This window comes from Crinia signifera, chromosome 4 (genome assembly GCF_055691185.1).
Source record: "Crinia signifera chromosome 4, ASM5569118v1, whole genome shotgun sequence".
In the NCBI taxonomy this organism is placed as follows: Eukaryota; Metazoa; Chordata; class Amphibia; order Anura; family Myobatrachidae; genus Crinia; species Crinia signifera.
Genome location: NC_139220.1, coordinates 146,475,230 through 146,492,121, shown reverse-complemented (window position 1 = coordinate 146,492,121; position 16,892 = coordinate 146,475,230). Strand labels below are relative to the sequence as shown.

The 16,892-nt window shown below is 41.0% G+C and overlaps 1 protein-coding gene across 3 annotated transcripts in view; it reads left to right on the top strand.

The window, feature by feature from the left end:
* Positions 1 to 16,892, top strand: part of CNTN1 (contactin 1) — a 144,635-nt gene that overhangs the window by 68,404 nt on the left and 59,339 nt on the right. For all 3 annotated transcript variants that reach the window (XM_083182702.1, XM_083182700.1, XM_083182701.1), the window contains 6 exons: positions 2,259 to 2,385; positions 6,337 to 6,509; positions 7,826 to 7,921; positions 8,340 to 8,546; positions 9,870 to 9,966; positions 11,554 to 11,735. In XM_083182702.1, coding sequence (XP_083038828.1) covers positions 2,259 to 2,385; positions 6,337 to 6,509; positions 7,826 to 7,921; positions 8,340 to 8,546; positions 9,870 to 9,966; positions 11,554 to 11,735 — 882 coding nt within the window. The remainder of the gene's footprint in view (positions 1 to 2,258; positions 2,386 to 6,336; positions 6,510 to 7,825; positions 7,922 to 8,339; positions 8,547 to 9,869; positions 9,967 to 11,553; positions 11,736 to 16,892) is intronic.

Below are 16,892 nucleotides of genomic sequence, written 5' to 3'. Positions count from 1 at the left end.
GGGAGCACTACCAGAGAGGGTCAGATAAACTGTATTTAGGGCATGGTTGGTGTGAGAGGGTAATGCCTTGATTTGCTTTTCTCATTGATTCTGAAATCTGCAGTGTTCTGCACTTTGGATAATGAGGACAGCATGGATGGTTGAGAGACCAGGACACCATAAAGATATCCACTGGTTTAAGGTTACACACAAGAAATAAACCGAGGTGCAAGTGCAACTTGTACGGAGCCGAGTAGTGGGTACAATCCCCACACTGTAACAGAATGTATCTTAGAAAACATATCATTTGAGTTTGAAGGAATGTTCATGAAGTGCTTTAAAGGTCTCAGGAGGTTTATAAGTAGTGAAGCAAAGTCTACTGTAGTTTTGGATGAAATAGCTATATCTTCAAAGGCTTCTAAATTGTTGCCAGCATAGTAGCTCGCTGCTCACTAGTGATCTTCTCATAAAGGATAGGAAGATTTCATTGTAATAATTACATTGGGTTAAGTTAAGGCAAGGTAGATAGTCAGACATCCGTTTTGGATTAATTGATTTGTGTGTAGGGTCTAAATGATAGTCCATTGAAAGTTGAAAAAGGGAGACTTTGATGGAAGAGTCCATCCACATATTTAGGAAAGCTATCAACTTCTATAGTTTCATTAATATTCCATTTTTCTAGATTGTCCGAATTCATTTTCACATTTAGCTTGTACATGATTTGAATGCAACCTCAATTTGTAATAGGCCTTAAGTAGTAGTTTCAACTGCCTCTCCTCTTGTACATAACTGACTCTTTTATAGATTGGTATTGTTATGTGTGTCCATGTATTCCTTTTGATGGCTTATGTAACTGTCATACCAGGAATGAGTAAGACAGTCTTCATCTGGTATAAATATAGGCTTTTTCAATGGGAAAGAATGGAAGGGAAACTAGTCATAATTACTCTTGCTGTTCCCCTTGATCTTACATGGCGTGCAACCAGTGCAAGCTTGGCCTACAGTGACAGTGACCTGCTCATTAAATATTCACTGCGCGGGGTCCCGCTCATTATGCACGGAGCAGCACCAGCTCATCACTGATTGCTGCCTGGGTCACCCGGCCCTCCCTTTTGCTCCGGCCAGTGGGTGTGAGCTGCAGCCCTCCATCTCCCTCTGCACACCGGCCGCCCTGTCCCCCTCCTGTGCCGCTTGTCCACCATCATGCCTGTTGCTGTATTGTTCTATTTTCACTGTCAGGGGCAACAAGCGCCTGAGGCTTTGAATGCGGTGACTGGCAGGCTGGCGGCGAATCGTGGACAATGGAGAATCACGCAGAGCGCACAGTGAATCCAAAACAGGATTCGCTGCTGTGCGATTGCCGTGCAGTTGAATACCTGCCTATGTTATTATGTTACTATGTTTGGCACCTCCTAATGCCATGCAAGCATTATTGTGGAGCTCATATGCCTGACAGCTAAACTGTTATAGAGGAACTACAGTTCCTATCTGACTGCAGAAACCAGCTAGGAGACTGATGTTCACTCCTTCCTGGAGGACAATGTCGGGAATGATGGTTTTAAAAAGATGTGTATAACTTAATTTCATTTAAATAAAAAAAAAATGTTTCCTCCAAAATATTAGTCAGTTAATGCTTTTTACCATATTATCAATCTTGAAATAAAGGAGATAAGTATTCTGGACCCACACTAAAGACAAATGGCTTTACTGCAGCTTGTACCTCTGGCTGTAGTAAGCATGCAATGCTTACATTTGGTAATGCAGCAGAAGGTGTCTGGAGTAAGCAGGCGCATCATGCATGCATGTGTGATCAACTGCTGCCTTCGTGGATGCAGCATGGTCTGCTACACCATTAGCCTACTGAGTAACTTTGAGGATACGCAGACTGGCTCCTGGAGCTCCATCAATGGTGCCAGGGAATCTTCAATGAAAGATGGAGAATCTGGCCTTGTCACTCCCTCAAAATGGGTCACTTATATAATTCATTAGCCAGCACTAAAGGGGGAAGTTCTATTCACATGGGATGTTGTTATGGGCAACCAATCAGAGTCTACTTCTTATTTATTTAGCACTTTCTAGAAGATAATTGATCGTATCTGGTTGGTTGGCCATAGCAGCATCCCATCTGAAACAGAACTCCCGTCTTAGTAAATTTCCCCCTAAGAGCTTCTGATTTTACTTTCAGATATGTTTTTCATTTTGATTTATGTTATCCATGATTTTATGAAAATGGAATCCCCTGAGCCTCATTCTAATTAATTATGTCTTCTGTATTTTAGAAGAAGGAAAAAGATATGGGCCAGTTTTTGAAGAGCAGCCGATTGACACCATTCATCCAGAAGAATCTTCAGAAGGAAAGGTTTCAATTAATTGTCGAGCAAGGGCAAACCCTACTCCCACATATAAGTACGTAAAGAATATGTTTCTAATTTTTAGGCTGTTAAATAAGTTAATTGTAAATACATATCATTTTTATATGCATTAGTTTTGGAAAGGACCTGACTTGTTTCATCCAAAGGATGTTTTACTTAGGGCCAGACTGGGAGAGCACAGGAATAGATTTGCATGCCTCACTTACAACTATGCTTTCTTGGTATGCATGTGGGTTTTTTTGTGATACCATTCTTACACAGTATTCTCCATTGTTTTTGGTTCACTCTCTTGAAACCTCAATAAAAACTGGTATTTGGCCACGGGTTCACTTATGTTTACATGTTATGATGAGTAAAAAAACTGATGATGGAAAAAAAATGCATAAAAAATAATCTGAGATATTAAGAAATAGCTTTATGATGGAATCTCTTTATGAATAGATTTGAATCAATGATTCTTTCTAGAATCTACCCCATATAACGTTGGCTTGGCAGCATTTGGATATAGGGGTGCTACATGTCTCCCTAAAAATAGGGTTTACACGTATAGTTTTAGAAGTACTGGATGAAACATGAAATTATTGACTTGCACATACAGTAGAATAGGAACTTATAGCCAAGTTTAAAAGTTGAACATTGGAGCTACAACCATGTATTGTTTGTGGGGGGCCTCCATGAAAGTTGTATTGTTTTAATTGCTGATTCTATTGAATTTGAAATTTGGTTGGTAGAATTGTTATTTGAGTATTTGAGTAATTAACATAAAAAATGTAGAGTGGTTTCATTAAAAATGTAGAGTGTTTTACTTCCATAAAGTATACTGGCAAGTTAATTACAGTAGCTTCTAAATAAATGCTGGTGTTTTTGTACTAGAGAACGTTAGCTGGTTGCTTACAAACACATCAGGTCAATACGCAGAGAAGCAGGCTATTAGCAGGATATTACATAAGGGCTGAAGTGTTGGGAAACCAGGCAAAATAATCAATATTTTAAAGCTGATTTTTAGTGAATTATTGAAATAGTCCATTTATTTCGTGATCGTTAGCAATTGTTAGTTGAGAGAGAAGCAGATAGCATGCTCTGAAAGAACACCTACCGATCCTACCCAGGCACATACTGTAGATATTTTTCCTCTTCAAGAATACAATTGAGCATGCCCAGAAAGTCTCCAATACATACCTCCAAACATTTCTCATTACAGGAGGGTCAAGTGCTCTGTTCTTAGACTTCCCCCTTTTTTAAGTTTTACATTTTAGTATAAAGGCAAAAGGGTGTATTCACAGTTTGGGGCATAGTGTAAAAAAGCAAAAAGAAGAAGAAAAAAAGCGTAACTTTGCACCTGCATAAACATTTGCTGGAGCATATGCTATCTTTAGTTGTCTCCTGGGCGAATATGATTCAGGCTGTATGCCCCGCAGATGTCTTCTTTTTTGAAGATGTTTGTTACCTTAAATGTTCCTGCTACTCACGTACTGTATGTGGGAATCTATTCTTTCCAATCATGCAGTGAACAGTGCAGCAATGATTACCTATTGTTTGTAGGGTGGCGCCTGCTAGAGGATTAAATTGACAAAATTAGATTTATTTCATGAATATACTTTTAAGTTGTCTTTTATTTCCAGTTCGAGTATACTGGAATGCCCATTCCAGGTAAAAATCCGAAAATCATAATGAGAATACTGAGCTTCCCCTCATGGGACACTGCCGGCCCCGACTCAGATCAACAGGCGCAGACCTCGGCAGGGTAATCTGTTGCCAATGGGCATATGCAGGAGCTTCATTCTGCCCTTTATAATGAATATAGTGGCCACTTGCCAGCCTGTGGAGAAGGTTCTTGCATTTCTAATCAATCTTCTGTTTCCAGTACTGAGGCAGGAGTTTAACAGAATCACCTACATTTAAAATGTTTGTATATATAGAGAGCTGCTGAAATACACATTTTGACTTTAACACTGCACGCCTTGGTGATTTTTTTATTAATTAAATATTAATTTTTTCCAATCAGTGGTAGGATTGTGAGCCGCCATCATGAAGATAATTGTGGATAAATAGATTTATTAATGTTCTGTCCTCAATTCCAGTGTAATGGTATATTGAGTAAACTAATCAGAATTTCTTGTCGCTTGTGAATCCTTTTCATTGGTTTGGCAAATATTTATTATTTATATGCAGTGTGAGGGTAAATGAGGTTTCCCGGTGCAATGGTACATTGCAGGACACTGAGGGAATTCTGGTTGATCTGGAGACCAGAAATGATGATGGGCTTCTGAGCGATATTGTTAATAATATCGTCTAGTGTGTACACCCAATATTGTTAACGATGCGCGCTCCCAGGTCAATTTAGCAATATAATCACTTAACGATATCGGCGCCCATATCATTCAGTGTCTACGCACAATATCGTCCACCTGCGGTCGTGGCTGATATGGTTAACTATATTGGCCATGGCCCTTGTCGGCTAGTGTGTATAGGCCTTTATTTGTTCCAAAAGCTCTATTTAAAATGTGGCTTCTTAGCAGAGTTATTTTAGGAGGTGTCGGGTAATTATCACAAACCAATCGTATGCACAATCTGATGCATACCATCTACACAGTTCTAGATCTATAATTTCATTAGTGTTACAGTGGATTTTTCAAAGCCTGCTTCCATAGCGCACTGAAGATACCCAAGATCAGGATCTTCTTGTTCAATCTACAGCACTGTTAGTGTTCAGGTTCATCTGGGAAGACATAGAGAATGTATTGCTTCTTTATTCTTTCAGTGAGTAACTATAAGGCCAAAATCTGGAAATGCTGATGGCGCAGATGTTAAAATGCCCATTATTATACACATACAGTAGGTGTGTGCAGCACATTTTATAAGGGGGTGTACCGTCAAAGCGGTGTGTCTAGCATCACCTATTGGGTGTGTCTAACACTGTCAATCAGGCGTATGTAACATCATCTATTGGCACTCGCTACAATATAAAACGTTACTCTCACAATAGCCTTGTGCAAGTAACAATGCAAAACACACATAATTGATTTATGGGTGCTTCTTTTAATGGAATACAGTTCTAAAAAGCAAAAGACTTTGGTAAAAGGTATTGCTGGCATTGCTAGTGGCAGTAGGTGTTCATAAGGGGGTTCACAGCATTAGGGGGTGCCTGTGCACCCCTAAAACTCAATGTGCGCACACCTATGGTCATACATGATCCCTGCCCAGCTTTGTTGCCCGTATGGCATGAATCTATCATTGTGCCCGTACTGGGGGTTCAGGGCCAATTATAATTACAATTGAGTTTTAGGTGCACAATCTGCTTCTGTTGGTTAGTAGCATGGTTCTGACATTTATTTATATAGTTCTTAGGACTTGGATACTGTTCTGTATCAGAAGTGTAATAGAATGAGACACAGTACACACCAAATGTAATCATGATTGTTTTGTTATGGTGTTTGCTTCAGGGGTTAGAGGTCAGTGGCTGTTAATTTCTGATCAGATCCCAAACAGCACGCAACAGGCAAGGCATAGTTATAGCGTTGATGTATCTACTGTATACACAGGGAAGGAGACATGTTGTATTTATAGTGAAATACAGGAGACAGTACAAACTGTAATTATAGCAGTATAGAATGAAGGCATGCAATTAGAAAGGCAGAAGCTGTATTGTGAAAAAAACACACTTTTCTAAATAAGAGCAGGCAAACAAAAGCCAATAATTTGTTTAGAGATGATGCCACATCAGAGATGAAAAATGAGATCAAGTAGTATTAGCCAGCTTGGCTATTGGCACAATGCACTCAAAATGTCAGGATTAGTCTGATTCATTTTACATTTGCTTGAAATGGAACAGGTCCTCTTTAATGGGTGCATAAAATGAATTGTGATAAAATAGTAAATGTTTATATACATGTATAATTGCTAAGTATCTGTAAAACCTGGTAATAGAAAGTTTTGCATTTTATTACCTGATATTAAAATGTGTGCTTAAAATTATAATTTGTAGGTGGAGACAAAATAATTGGGACATTGACCTTCTAAATCCACGATACAGCATGATAGGAGGTAACCTTGTCATCAACAATCCAGAGAAGTCAAGGGATACAGGGAAATATGTCTGTATAGTAACAAATGAGTATGGAACAGTAAGGAGCAATGAAGCCAGCTTAAACTTTGGATGTAAGTGAACATTACAGTAAATGCATATTTTTATAACATCTATGAGGCATAAACCATTAAACTATTAAATAGCTTGATTGGCATATTTATAGGTATCTGTTACTGAATTAAAACTACAAGCTCCATAATTGTCCATGTATATTTATATATTTATGTACATAACAAGCTTGTAGATTGTTTATTATATTACTATACTCTATGGTCCCCATTCAGACCCATATTCGCTGCCCAAACGATTGTCAAACAACCGCGCATGTGCATGGTCCACAGTGCCCCGTCCTTTCGATCACAGCCAGTGATGGCTAGCCATCACTGGCCATTCGCATCTTGATTGACAGGCACCAGACATTTGGAGACGGAGTGCCAGCATGGGAGTGCCCCAAAAACCGCAGATATTGCCTGGCCATTGGATGGGAGGGCCGCTGACATCAGGAGCGGCCACCTTCTCCCCACAGCCTTCGTAGCGTCTAGACTTACTCAGCGGCTGTGAACAGGGGGGATCCTGTGATTAGAATGGATTTTCCCGTGTGCATGGCTGCGAACGCAGGTGCATGTGTAGTCCACTATCACTGGATTCAAATCTGTTAAATAAAGCTCCAAGGTCCTAATCGACAAGGGGTGTTATAATGTAGCATCAAGTTCATCCTCACATCTTTTCACAATGTTTTATCATAGAGCAACATCCATTTGCCACATTGTGTAACTTCTCCTGGTTGTCCACTGTGTAGCATCATCAATACGAGCCCGACAGCAATGAGAGTGATGCACTGGAAATAACTGCTCATGTAATGTATGTGGCAAGCCATAAAATAGCAACTATAAACTTCATATCAAAAGCTAAGCAGTGGGACTAAAGCAGATCTTGCACCCTTATCTTCACTAAGAATCCCTTTTTTTTCTCCATGTGCTACCAAGTCTCAATCACAACAAGCTGCTTTGCACAGTTCCTTGCCTGGGTTTGCCAGTTTTCGCCATATTAATCTATATCCAGTCATTCTGACACATGACTGTGTTGTCGCATAATTCTCACATTTATTGGTGTAGCTGGCAGATGTGCAGTAACCTACGGTGCCATGTAAAGCATATAACTCCTGTAATTATAGAAATGTTCTAGTCAGATTTCTATCAGTCCTGTACCCTCTGCTGGCAACTCACCCCATCAATACTTCAGAGATGCATTAAAGTGTGAAGATTATTAGGATATTGCAAAAAAAGAAAACAAACTACAGCTTAATATATTTAGCCCATAGTATATTATTAGGTCATTATTGAACATAATGAGAATTGGGATGTATTTTGATGTATTTTGAACCTAGATCTTGATCCTTTCCCTGCGGAAGAGCGCCCCGAAGTGAAAGTGAAGGAAGGAACGGGCGTAATGCTGATATGTGACCCGCCTCCACACTTCCCAGGTGATAAAAATAAAATAACACGCTGATATGTATTTGTGCCTCTGATGTAATGGCTGCTGCAGGTTACTAGTATATAACTATATAGGGATTTGCATACCCTCATGGGCTGGTGCTATGCCCAAGGTCTACAATGCAAATAAAGATGCCCCTGTGCTTACCACTGCAGAATGCACATTAAAGAACACCTGTCTGTCTGATAATTACTTATTTAATACTTCTTCATCATGTCTTTTGGTACTGTACATGTTTTTTTTATTATTATTATTTTTTACTTATTCTATGATATTTTAATTCCTCTCTAGAAGATGTTTATTGTAAGTAAAATTAAGTTGTTTGTTTAGTTTAAATCCTTTTAATATGATTTGCATAAATAATACTGCAAATTACTATATAACTGACCCATTTTCCCTTATCTCAGATGATCTTAATTACAGATGGATTATTAATGAATTTCCAAACTTTATTTCTATGAATAAACAAAAATTTGTTACTCAGACAAATGGAAATCTCTATATTGCAAAAGTCGAGCAATCAGACCGGGGCAATTACTCGTGTTTTGTGTCCAGCCCTTCAATTACAAAAAGTGTGTTCAGCAGATATACATCACTTTTGCCGCAGCCTGAAAGTAAGTACCAATAACTTTAATAAATATAAAAAGATGTATCAAATACTTCGAGTCATGTTATAAAATAGCCGATAAAGTGCATTGTTGTTATATGCCCCTATGTGTAATGTTTTCATAATACACAAGGGATGTTCATTTATGTACACACTCCTGTATGTACAGTACCTATCTAATCAAAAGTTATTGTGTTTCATACTTTCTTAGATTTTATTAAAGTGTCTCATATGAACTTGTGTTGTTAGAGTGATTTGAATAACTTTAATGCCAAATTTTTTTTTACTTACTGTACATTCAGGTACCTAGAGTATGTGAGCTATCTCTTATATAGCACACTGTCACAGCCGGCCACAAGCTTCAGTGATGGATCCTTTTACCACATCAAAGTTGTCTGACTTTAGTACTAAGCGCCTAATTCAGACCTGCTCACAAGGCTGCGTACACTCGCAGCCTAGCGAACAGGTCAACACCGCCCTGCCGAACACCCCCACCAGCATCCCCTCGCTAGCATGTACGAGGTGACATCCCCTCGCATGCAGCCGAAGGGGTAAGAAATTATTTAAAGGTCGCTGACCATAGTATGACCTCTCTTCCCTTTTGAACAGACTTTTATTTCTGCCACTGATGGCCAAGTCTTGGCGGACGCTGACGTTATGTGACATCAGCCGCCCTGAGCAGGTAACGCCGCGCCTGCGGTCCCAGGGGAAAGGGCAGCATTTTCAGGGGGACGCCCATAAAATGCTGTCAGTTCCCCTGATGCCACACCCCTGCCTGCCCCTTCCTCCCCTGCCTGTGCAAACGCCTCAGCGAGTGTGATACTTGCCAAAGGCGTTCGCAAAGAGACACTGCACATGTGCATAATTGCACATGCACAGACCCCACATCATCGGAGACCGGGCCGAATTCATCCGATCAAGCCTGAATCAGCCTGCAAGTATCCTGCAGATCCCCTTTGTCAAACATGGAAAACATTTTAGTGTGAAGAGGGAGGAAAGCAAAAGTAACAGTTCATTGTTTTGATAATTTGGGTAAATAAAGTGAAGGATTCAGTCAGAGATTCAAATCAGTTTGTGATATTCTACTTGGTATTCTAATAATGGTAACAGCAACTGTTGCATCACCAAAGTGATGAATCTTTGCTGCCATATTGGCCATTTAAAATTCCCAAATGTACCTGAAATTTGCTAGGGCAGAACAATTACTTTTTGTCACATTTAGTTAATTGGTTATTATCATTGATACTTTGTCTTAAAGACAGATAAGTTGATAATTGGGAACATATGTGATTATTAATGTATTCTGAACGTAAATGTATTTGTATTTTAGGTGCGAAACGATATGCAGCGGATATACAAGTTGCATTCACAGATACTTATGCTCTGAAAGAGCAGAATGTGACACTGGAATGTTTTGCATTAGGAAAGTAAGTACTGCAGTAATCAGTCAGTGCTCTGAATGCTTAAATAGTGGAACACCTCTATAGCAAATACATTATCATGTGTAATTCAAGCACAGAACCTTAACCACAGAATAAAACATAACAGCAATTGCAGGGAGGTAGATATCCTTTCTGAACATCATTATGTATAATCATACATCTCATTCTGTTATCATCCATTCCACTGCCAATCTGATAATAGCAGTAGAAGTTAGCCAATGATTATCAAAGTGATAGAAAAATGTAAAAATTTACAAATATATGAGGAGGGACACATTGTGCCTCTCCAAGAAGGAACTTTCCCACAGTTGTGATAAACATCCAAATGGTCAAAGTCTTAGGGGGTATTCAATCTTGGCTGAATTCCCTGGCCAGGTGAAAAATCATCAATAATTTGCAGATTAGTATTCAATCACAGGCGGTTTTTGCCGGTTTTGAGTCCATTTTCGCAGATGCAATTTCACTTTTTGGGGGCGTATAGGCATGGGCAAAACGAGCTGCAAATTCTCAAAAAATACGCAAATTTGCGGCAATATTGCCAATCCACGCATTTTTCGCTGATGCTGGACTTTTCGTCCAGGCAAAAAATCAGCACTGGGATTGAATAGGGAGAGTCAAATTTATTTTCAAAAGAAAAGCTCAGGAAACTTATGGATACTACTGTGTGTTATCTAGATACATGTACAAAGAAATGATCAATTACAAATAATAACACTTTTGGTTAAAATATTAAAAACCACAACAATCTCTCATAGAATGTCCTCATCATATCGTATGTTCAAGATTCTATACTCAACCTCTCAAGCAGGACAGTCATGTTTTTTGGGACTGTCCAGCTGTCCACCCACAGTCTGTAGTTTCCCACTGGGATGGGCAGGGGAATTGAGGGAGAAGCACTGTCACTGCTGCTCTATGCAAAGCAGCTTGTCAACAGATATGTGAGATGGGAACAGCATCTTATCACAGTGCAGCGGGAGAGCCTGGGGGAAGCTCAGTATCTCGGAGAGTGCTCGATATGGAATGAGAGTGATGCAAAGGTTTATTGCAAGGCTCCTCCCTCTTCCCAGTGAGGCCCAATCCCTCCCTTTTATGAGAGGCATGCTTGTATATGGTTATAATTATTTAACATGCCCTGAGTGAAGAATTTGGTATTACAGAGTCCACAAAGCATAGGATAAGTCAACTCATTTATTGTGTGATTTTTTAATATTTAACCAAGTGTGTTGTTTAAATTGATTATTTCTTAATAAATGTATCTGTAGGGACAACATGGGCGCTAGACAAAGAGGCTGAACTAGGAAGGGCTTTACCATATAAATCAAACAACCCCAAACATAGCATCATTAATCAAACTCAATACTAATACAATTGACATTAAAGTTTGTTAACCTCTTGTATCTCCCAGGTTACATACAGAAAACCCATCTTTAGGGTTTACTCTGCATCATTCCTAATTACTCATTCAGCTGTTCATCTCCAGCTATATGATATTTTAATGCATATTTTAAGGAAGTATAAAATGGTTGTCTCCGCTTCACAAAATGTAATATACTTTTCATTCTGCACATTAAGTCCTGTTCCAGTGATAAGATGGCGTAAGCTGAATGAACCAATGCCTGCTTCTGCTGAAATTAATCAAGCCGGCACTGTGCTCAAGATTTTCAATATACAACCTGAAGATGAAGGAACGTATGAGTGTGAGGCTGAGAATATTAAGGGGAAGGATTTGCACAGAGCCTATGTGTATGTACAAGGTAAGGTGACGGCATGTTTTCTAAACACTCTAATAAAAATAATTTAGTAAATGATAATACTGCTGTGTAATTTTACTAATTACTTCAGTGTTGATTAGTACAAAGTCTAGCAAGAATACTGTATTATAATGTTATGGTCACTGCTTTTACAACAGTGTCTCAAAGAGTTATGCAGGCTGCAATGTGGGTCTATTTATAGCTCTTTAAGACCTTAGTTACTTTGGGCCTGATTCATAGATTTATTTATTATTATTTATTAACAGTTTCATATATAGCACATAAATATTACACAGCGCTTTACAGAGAATATTTGAACATTCACATCAGTCCCCAGTGGAGCTTACAATCTATATTCCATACCATATGTACATGCACACACAGATGTTCTATGGTTAATTTGTTGGGAGCCAATTAGCCAATCAGTATATTTTTGGATCGTGGGAGGAAACCGAAGTACCCAGTGGAAACCCACGCAACTACAGGGAGAATATACAAACTCCGCATGGTTAGAGCCATGGTGGGAATCGAACCTATGACCTCAGCGCTGTGAGGCAGTAATGCTAACCATTACACCATCCATACTGCCCCGATGGATGGATATATGGATGCTGCTGGGTCCGCTCTTATGTCTGTTGCAGGAGTCACGGCTGAGAGCTATGCAAATGCTACTATCAGACACTCCCCTGGTGTACAGGCATGCACCTTAATGTGTAAGGACCATGACACCCACTCATCTGTATATGAAACACAATGGAACTTGGAATGGAATAAAAACTGTGGCCCTCCTTTGTAGCACTTTGTATGCAGATTCGGCCTAAATTGCACACAGATGTACAAGTGTCACATATGAAATGAAAGTAATCCGTGCAGTCTCCTGGAGTGGCTTGCCTCACTGCATTCCAATTAAGACACACATTTGAACGATAAGACACTCGGTGCAAACAAAGTTGCAAAGGGATATTTGTTGCTACTGCAACAATAGTGTATGGCCTAATTCTAAGTTTTGAGTAAAGCAAAGTAAAAAAAATTAGTACCTGTATCTTGCAAAAACATGTTGCACTGCAGATTGGGTAGTTGAATAGAGTGAAGAAGATTACACTTGGGAGGGACGTGTCCAAAATCACATCTAACATGCACATGCACATGACCAGAATTTGAGGGTTACATACAAAAGCAGCCGGTGTTTGTACTTATTAGATAGTATATTTGGACTAGTGAGGTGTTAGCATTCATGAAGATAACAAAGGCTGGGAATGTGTAGTCTAGTTCAAATTAACCCTTTGAGTGCCAGGTGAATTTAGCATTTTTAGCTGATATTTTGCACATATCTCACAGAGATGTTGGCACTCAATGGGTTAAAGTCATTGAGTTAAAGTCAGATGCACTAAGCTTCAAAAGTGATAAAATGGAGAGTGATGAACAGCCAGCCAATCCGCTCCTACCTGCCATGCTGATTGGTTGGTTGTTTATCACTCTCCATGTTATCACAGAAGCTTAGTGCACCTGGCCCATTATTACTACTGCTAGTAGTTTGGACCCATAATTCCCTGGACTTCTAACTCTTGTGCCTGGCATTGAATGTTTTTCCTCTCTGTTTTCCCTCATCTTCCCAACTCTGTTGCCATTTCCTGTATTTTTCTTTCATCTTTTGTCTTTCCTGCCCTCCCTCCTATGTCTTTCTTGATACTCTTTATCTTTTCTGTCCCCCGTCTGTCTATCTGATCTTTGTCTCCCCTACCATGTTTGTCTCTGTTCCACCATATATATCCCTCATCTCTGTTCCCACCTCCAGCTTTCTCTCATCTCTGTCTACCTCACGAACAGGGTTGAACTTGGCTCTGACCCTTCTCAGGTGCAGTGTGCACGGGTAGCCTGGGTCGAGCGACCCGGGTCCTGTTCACAGTATGGAGGAGGCAATGCTGTCAGCTGTAAGTGCTGCCTCCGTCCCAGCCCCCCTATGACGCGCCACTGCTCAGCCCCGCCCCGTGTGACGGCACCGACCCGGCAATAAGCAGAGTCGGCCTCGGAGCTTTCAGACCGCAAATGCCGGGTCGCGGCTGGGATGGAACCATGTCCTAATCCCGTGTGCGACTGAAAGCGGTATTATTGACCTTTTATGTGAGCATGGAAAGGGGTACCTTTCTCGATATGTTCTTCTCAGCCATTGAGAGCTGGGCTCCTATTGTCTCAGTACGCAACTGTTTGGCAGACATTTATGGCGGTATGTATTAATCTCTTGCAGTACATCCCACTTAAACTAATGGTATATACACTAGCTTGTTCAATTACTAACGCAAAGGACAGCTCTTTTTTGCAATGGACGCCAGTCCCCAGACTTCTGGGTTTGTGACCCAGGAGTCCATATGCAAATGCGCATAAGGATGCAGTGGTTGTGGGGCCTTCAGGGAGGTTTCCAATTGGATCGCTCTCAGATAGGCAAGCATATTCTTTGTTTCAGAGTTCTGGCGACCAGGGCTTAGTATATTTGGAAATGTGCTAAAAACACTCATATATTTTCTTACCACATTTTTGCTTTAGTACATCCTGCCCTCTAAGAGATTTATATTATAGATTATCATTTACACAGCAATGGTTTACACAGAGTAAACCTGTGGCCCGACCCGGCGCCCGCACGAAACCCCCCCTCGCTTGCCGACTATCGAATGATTTTGCAAGCTCTCGCAGATCTAAGACACCTCTCTGTTATGCGGGAAGCAGGAGGGCAGCTGATGTCAGCAGATGTGTCACAGGCGAATTTCCATGGAATGCCCAGCTTTGTGATGGCAACACCCAAGAAACACTGGGCTTTCTCATGGGCATGACAGTGGGCTGCCGCCCCAGGGCCCCCCTCCCGCACTGCTAGCGGCCGGCAGTGGTGGAGCTAGTTGCCATGGTGCCCGGAGGAAGGGCATGTTTTGCACGGGGTTCTTGTGCGGCAAAAAAGGGGTGCAGCCTAATGAAAAGGAGAGATGGCATTACAGCACCACCCTTCCCCATCACACATGCACAGTATTTCCCTGACAACTATGTCATACACAGAATCGTACCCCCTCTACCATCTGACACCTGTCACATGCAAACACAAAGCACCCCCTTCTCTCTATTTCATATACACACACAGCACCCCCTCACACACAGCACTAAACCCGCACCCCAAACCCCAGGCATTACTACCTCTTTCATACCCAGCATCTTAGTGGTGGGAGGCTCGGGTAACCCTCTGGATTGTTGCACAGGAAAGCCCTTAGCAGCAGGGTGCAGAGCGCAGGTGTCGACTTGGAGGCCACACTGACACTGCCAATCGGTGTCCTCTACAAAGGCGGCTCCAGGAATGTGGTATCGGCTATACCGACAGTGTGGATGCTGCCCTGCTGTTCCAGGCCAGCAGTACCAGGAAGTAACCACCAGCTGTAGTTGCACAGCAGTGTGAGGGCCATGGCTCACACAGCTGATACGGCCCGGCGGCGCAGGAGTCAGAGCGGGGCAGGGGAGCTGGGCGGGCAGCAGAGTTTACGGAGCAATACTCCGGCGTCCTGTGAACTTTTGACGCCTGGAGCCCATGCTCTGCCCTAGCTACGCCCCTGACGGCCGGCGAGTAATAATATTAATAATAATAATAATTTGCCATGCCCACTGGCACACAGAGGCTGCACATGCACATAAATACTTATGTGCATGTGCAGTCTCTAAAAATCATTCCACTGTGCGAATACACAGGGGAGCGATTCAACTAGAATCACCCCCCCTATGTAGAATTGCAGAAAGTAAAAGTCATCATAGAGTGCTGCTTTCCATAACACCACCTGTGCTAAAATAGCTCTGCATCCGCCAGCTGAACTGTGAATGCTCTCTACTAAGTGCAGTGTTCATAAACTGAGGGTAATTGCTGTCCCAGCCTTGTGCTGCCATACTGATGTACCTACTGTAGCTATATATATATATTTTTGAAGTGCAATATACTTCAGGTAGCCTGTGTTCAGTATAGAGTATGGTGCACATAGGTCCATATTCAATCACCACTGCTGACACTATTTAGGTGTGTTAAGTTATATGCTAACGCGTGAGACTTTGCTCCACAAAGATAGGCGCCCAACACCACAAAAGAACAGTAGATGTAATTACTCTGCACCTCTGCAATTTTCTTCATTTTCACATGACAGTTAGTAATTGAAAATAATTATGTGTACAGTGCTATTATTCATTGCCTTTAAGTTGATGTAAAGTCGATTCATTAAATTTAATTGTATTCATTTCTTAAATTTACATTAAATGGAATTAAGCACACAAAGAGAAGCACAAGGAGAGCCATAAGAATCATTTTTACTTATGTTTATTTGAGTCATACCAAATAGCAGTAGGTCATGATTAATACAACAATGTATAAATTAATATAAGACTTATGGGGTGTTCAATCCGTGACATTTTTTTCCGGAAAATCAACTGTCGGAAAAATTGGCACAGTTGGAAACACGTGCGTTGGCGAATTACTGTCCGAAACGGCTGCTTTGATTAGCTAGCCGAAAAATCCGGACATCATTGAATACACCCCTAAGGGGGCTATTTATTAAAGCTTGTAGAGAGATACAATGGAGAGAGATAATGCACTAATCAATCAGCACCTAACTACTCACAGAAAAGTTTGTGTACAGTTAGGAGCTGTTAGTACTCTTTACGTTTTGCTACATATTGAAGCATCATTTTTATTTGTCTACAAAGCTACACTTGCTTGCACTATTTTAATGTATTCAACAGTCAGCAGCAGTAGTACAGAGTATACCAGGCACGTGACACTTATGCTGCTTTCAGACCGCATAACTGGCTTTGACCCTGTATTTCAAAACGTTTCCAAAAACGGGTCTGCCAGATAAAACCCCTTTCACACCGCAGCTCTTAAACGGTATAGGTCGACACGGGGGGGGGGGGGGGGCGGCTCCAGTGGTGTGAATATTTAATGAGCGCTCATTAAATATTCACTACGCTGCATTTAGGACCCAGCTCATTGGCTGGGTCCTAAATACCGTTTCAGAATCGATTTTGAGCCTAAAATACCGGTTCTGAAACGGGTAGGACCCTGCATTTTAACCGGTTAGAAAAAACGGTATTTTCTAACCGGTTAAGTGGTCCTGCACCTTTCAGACCGCACAGATTACCGTTTTA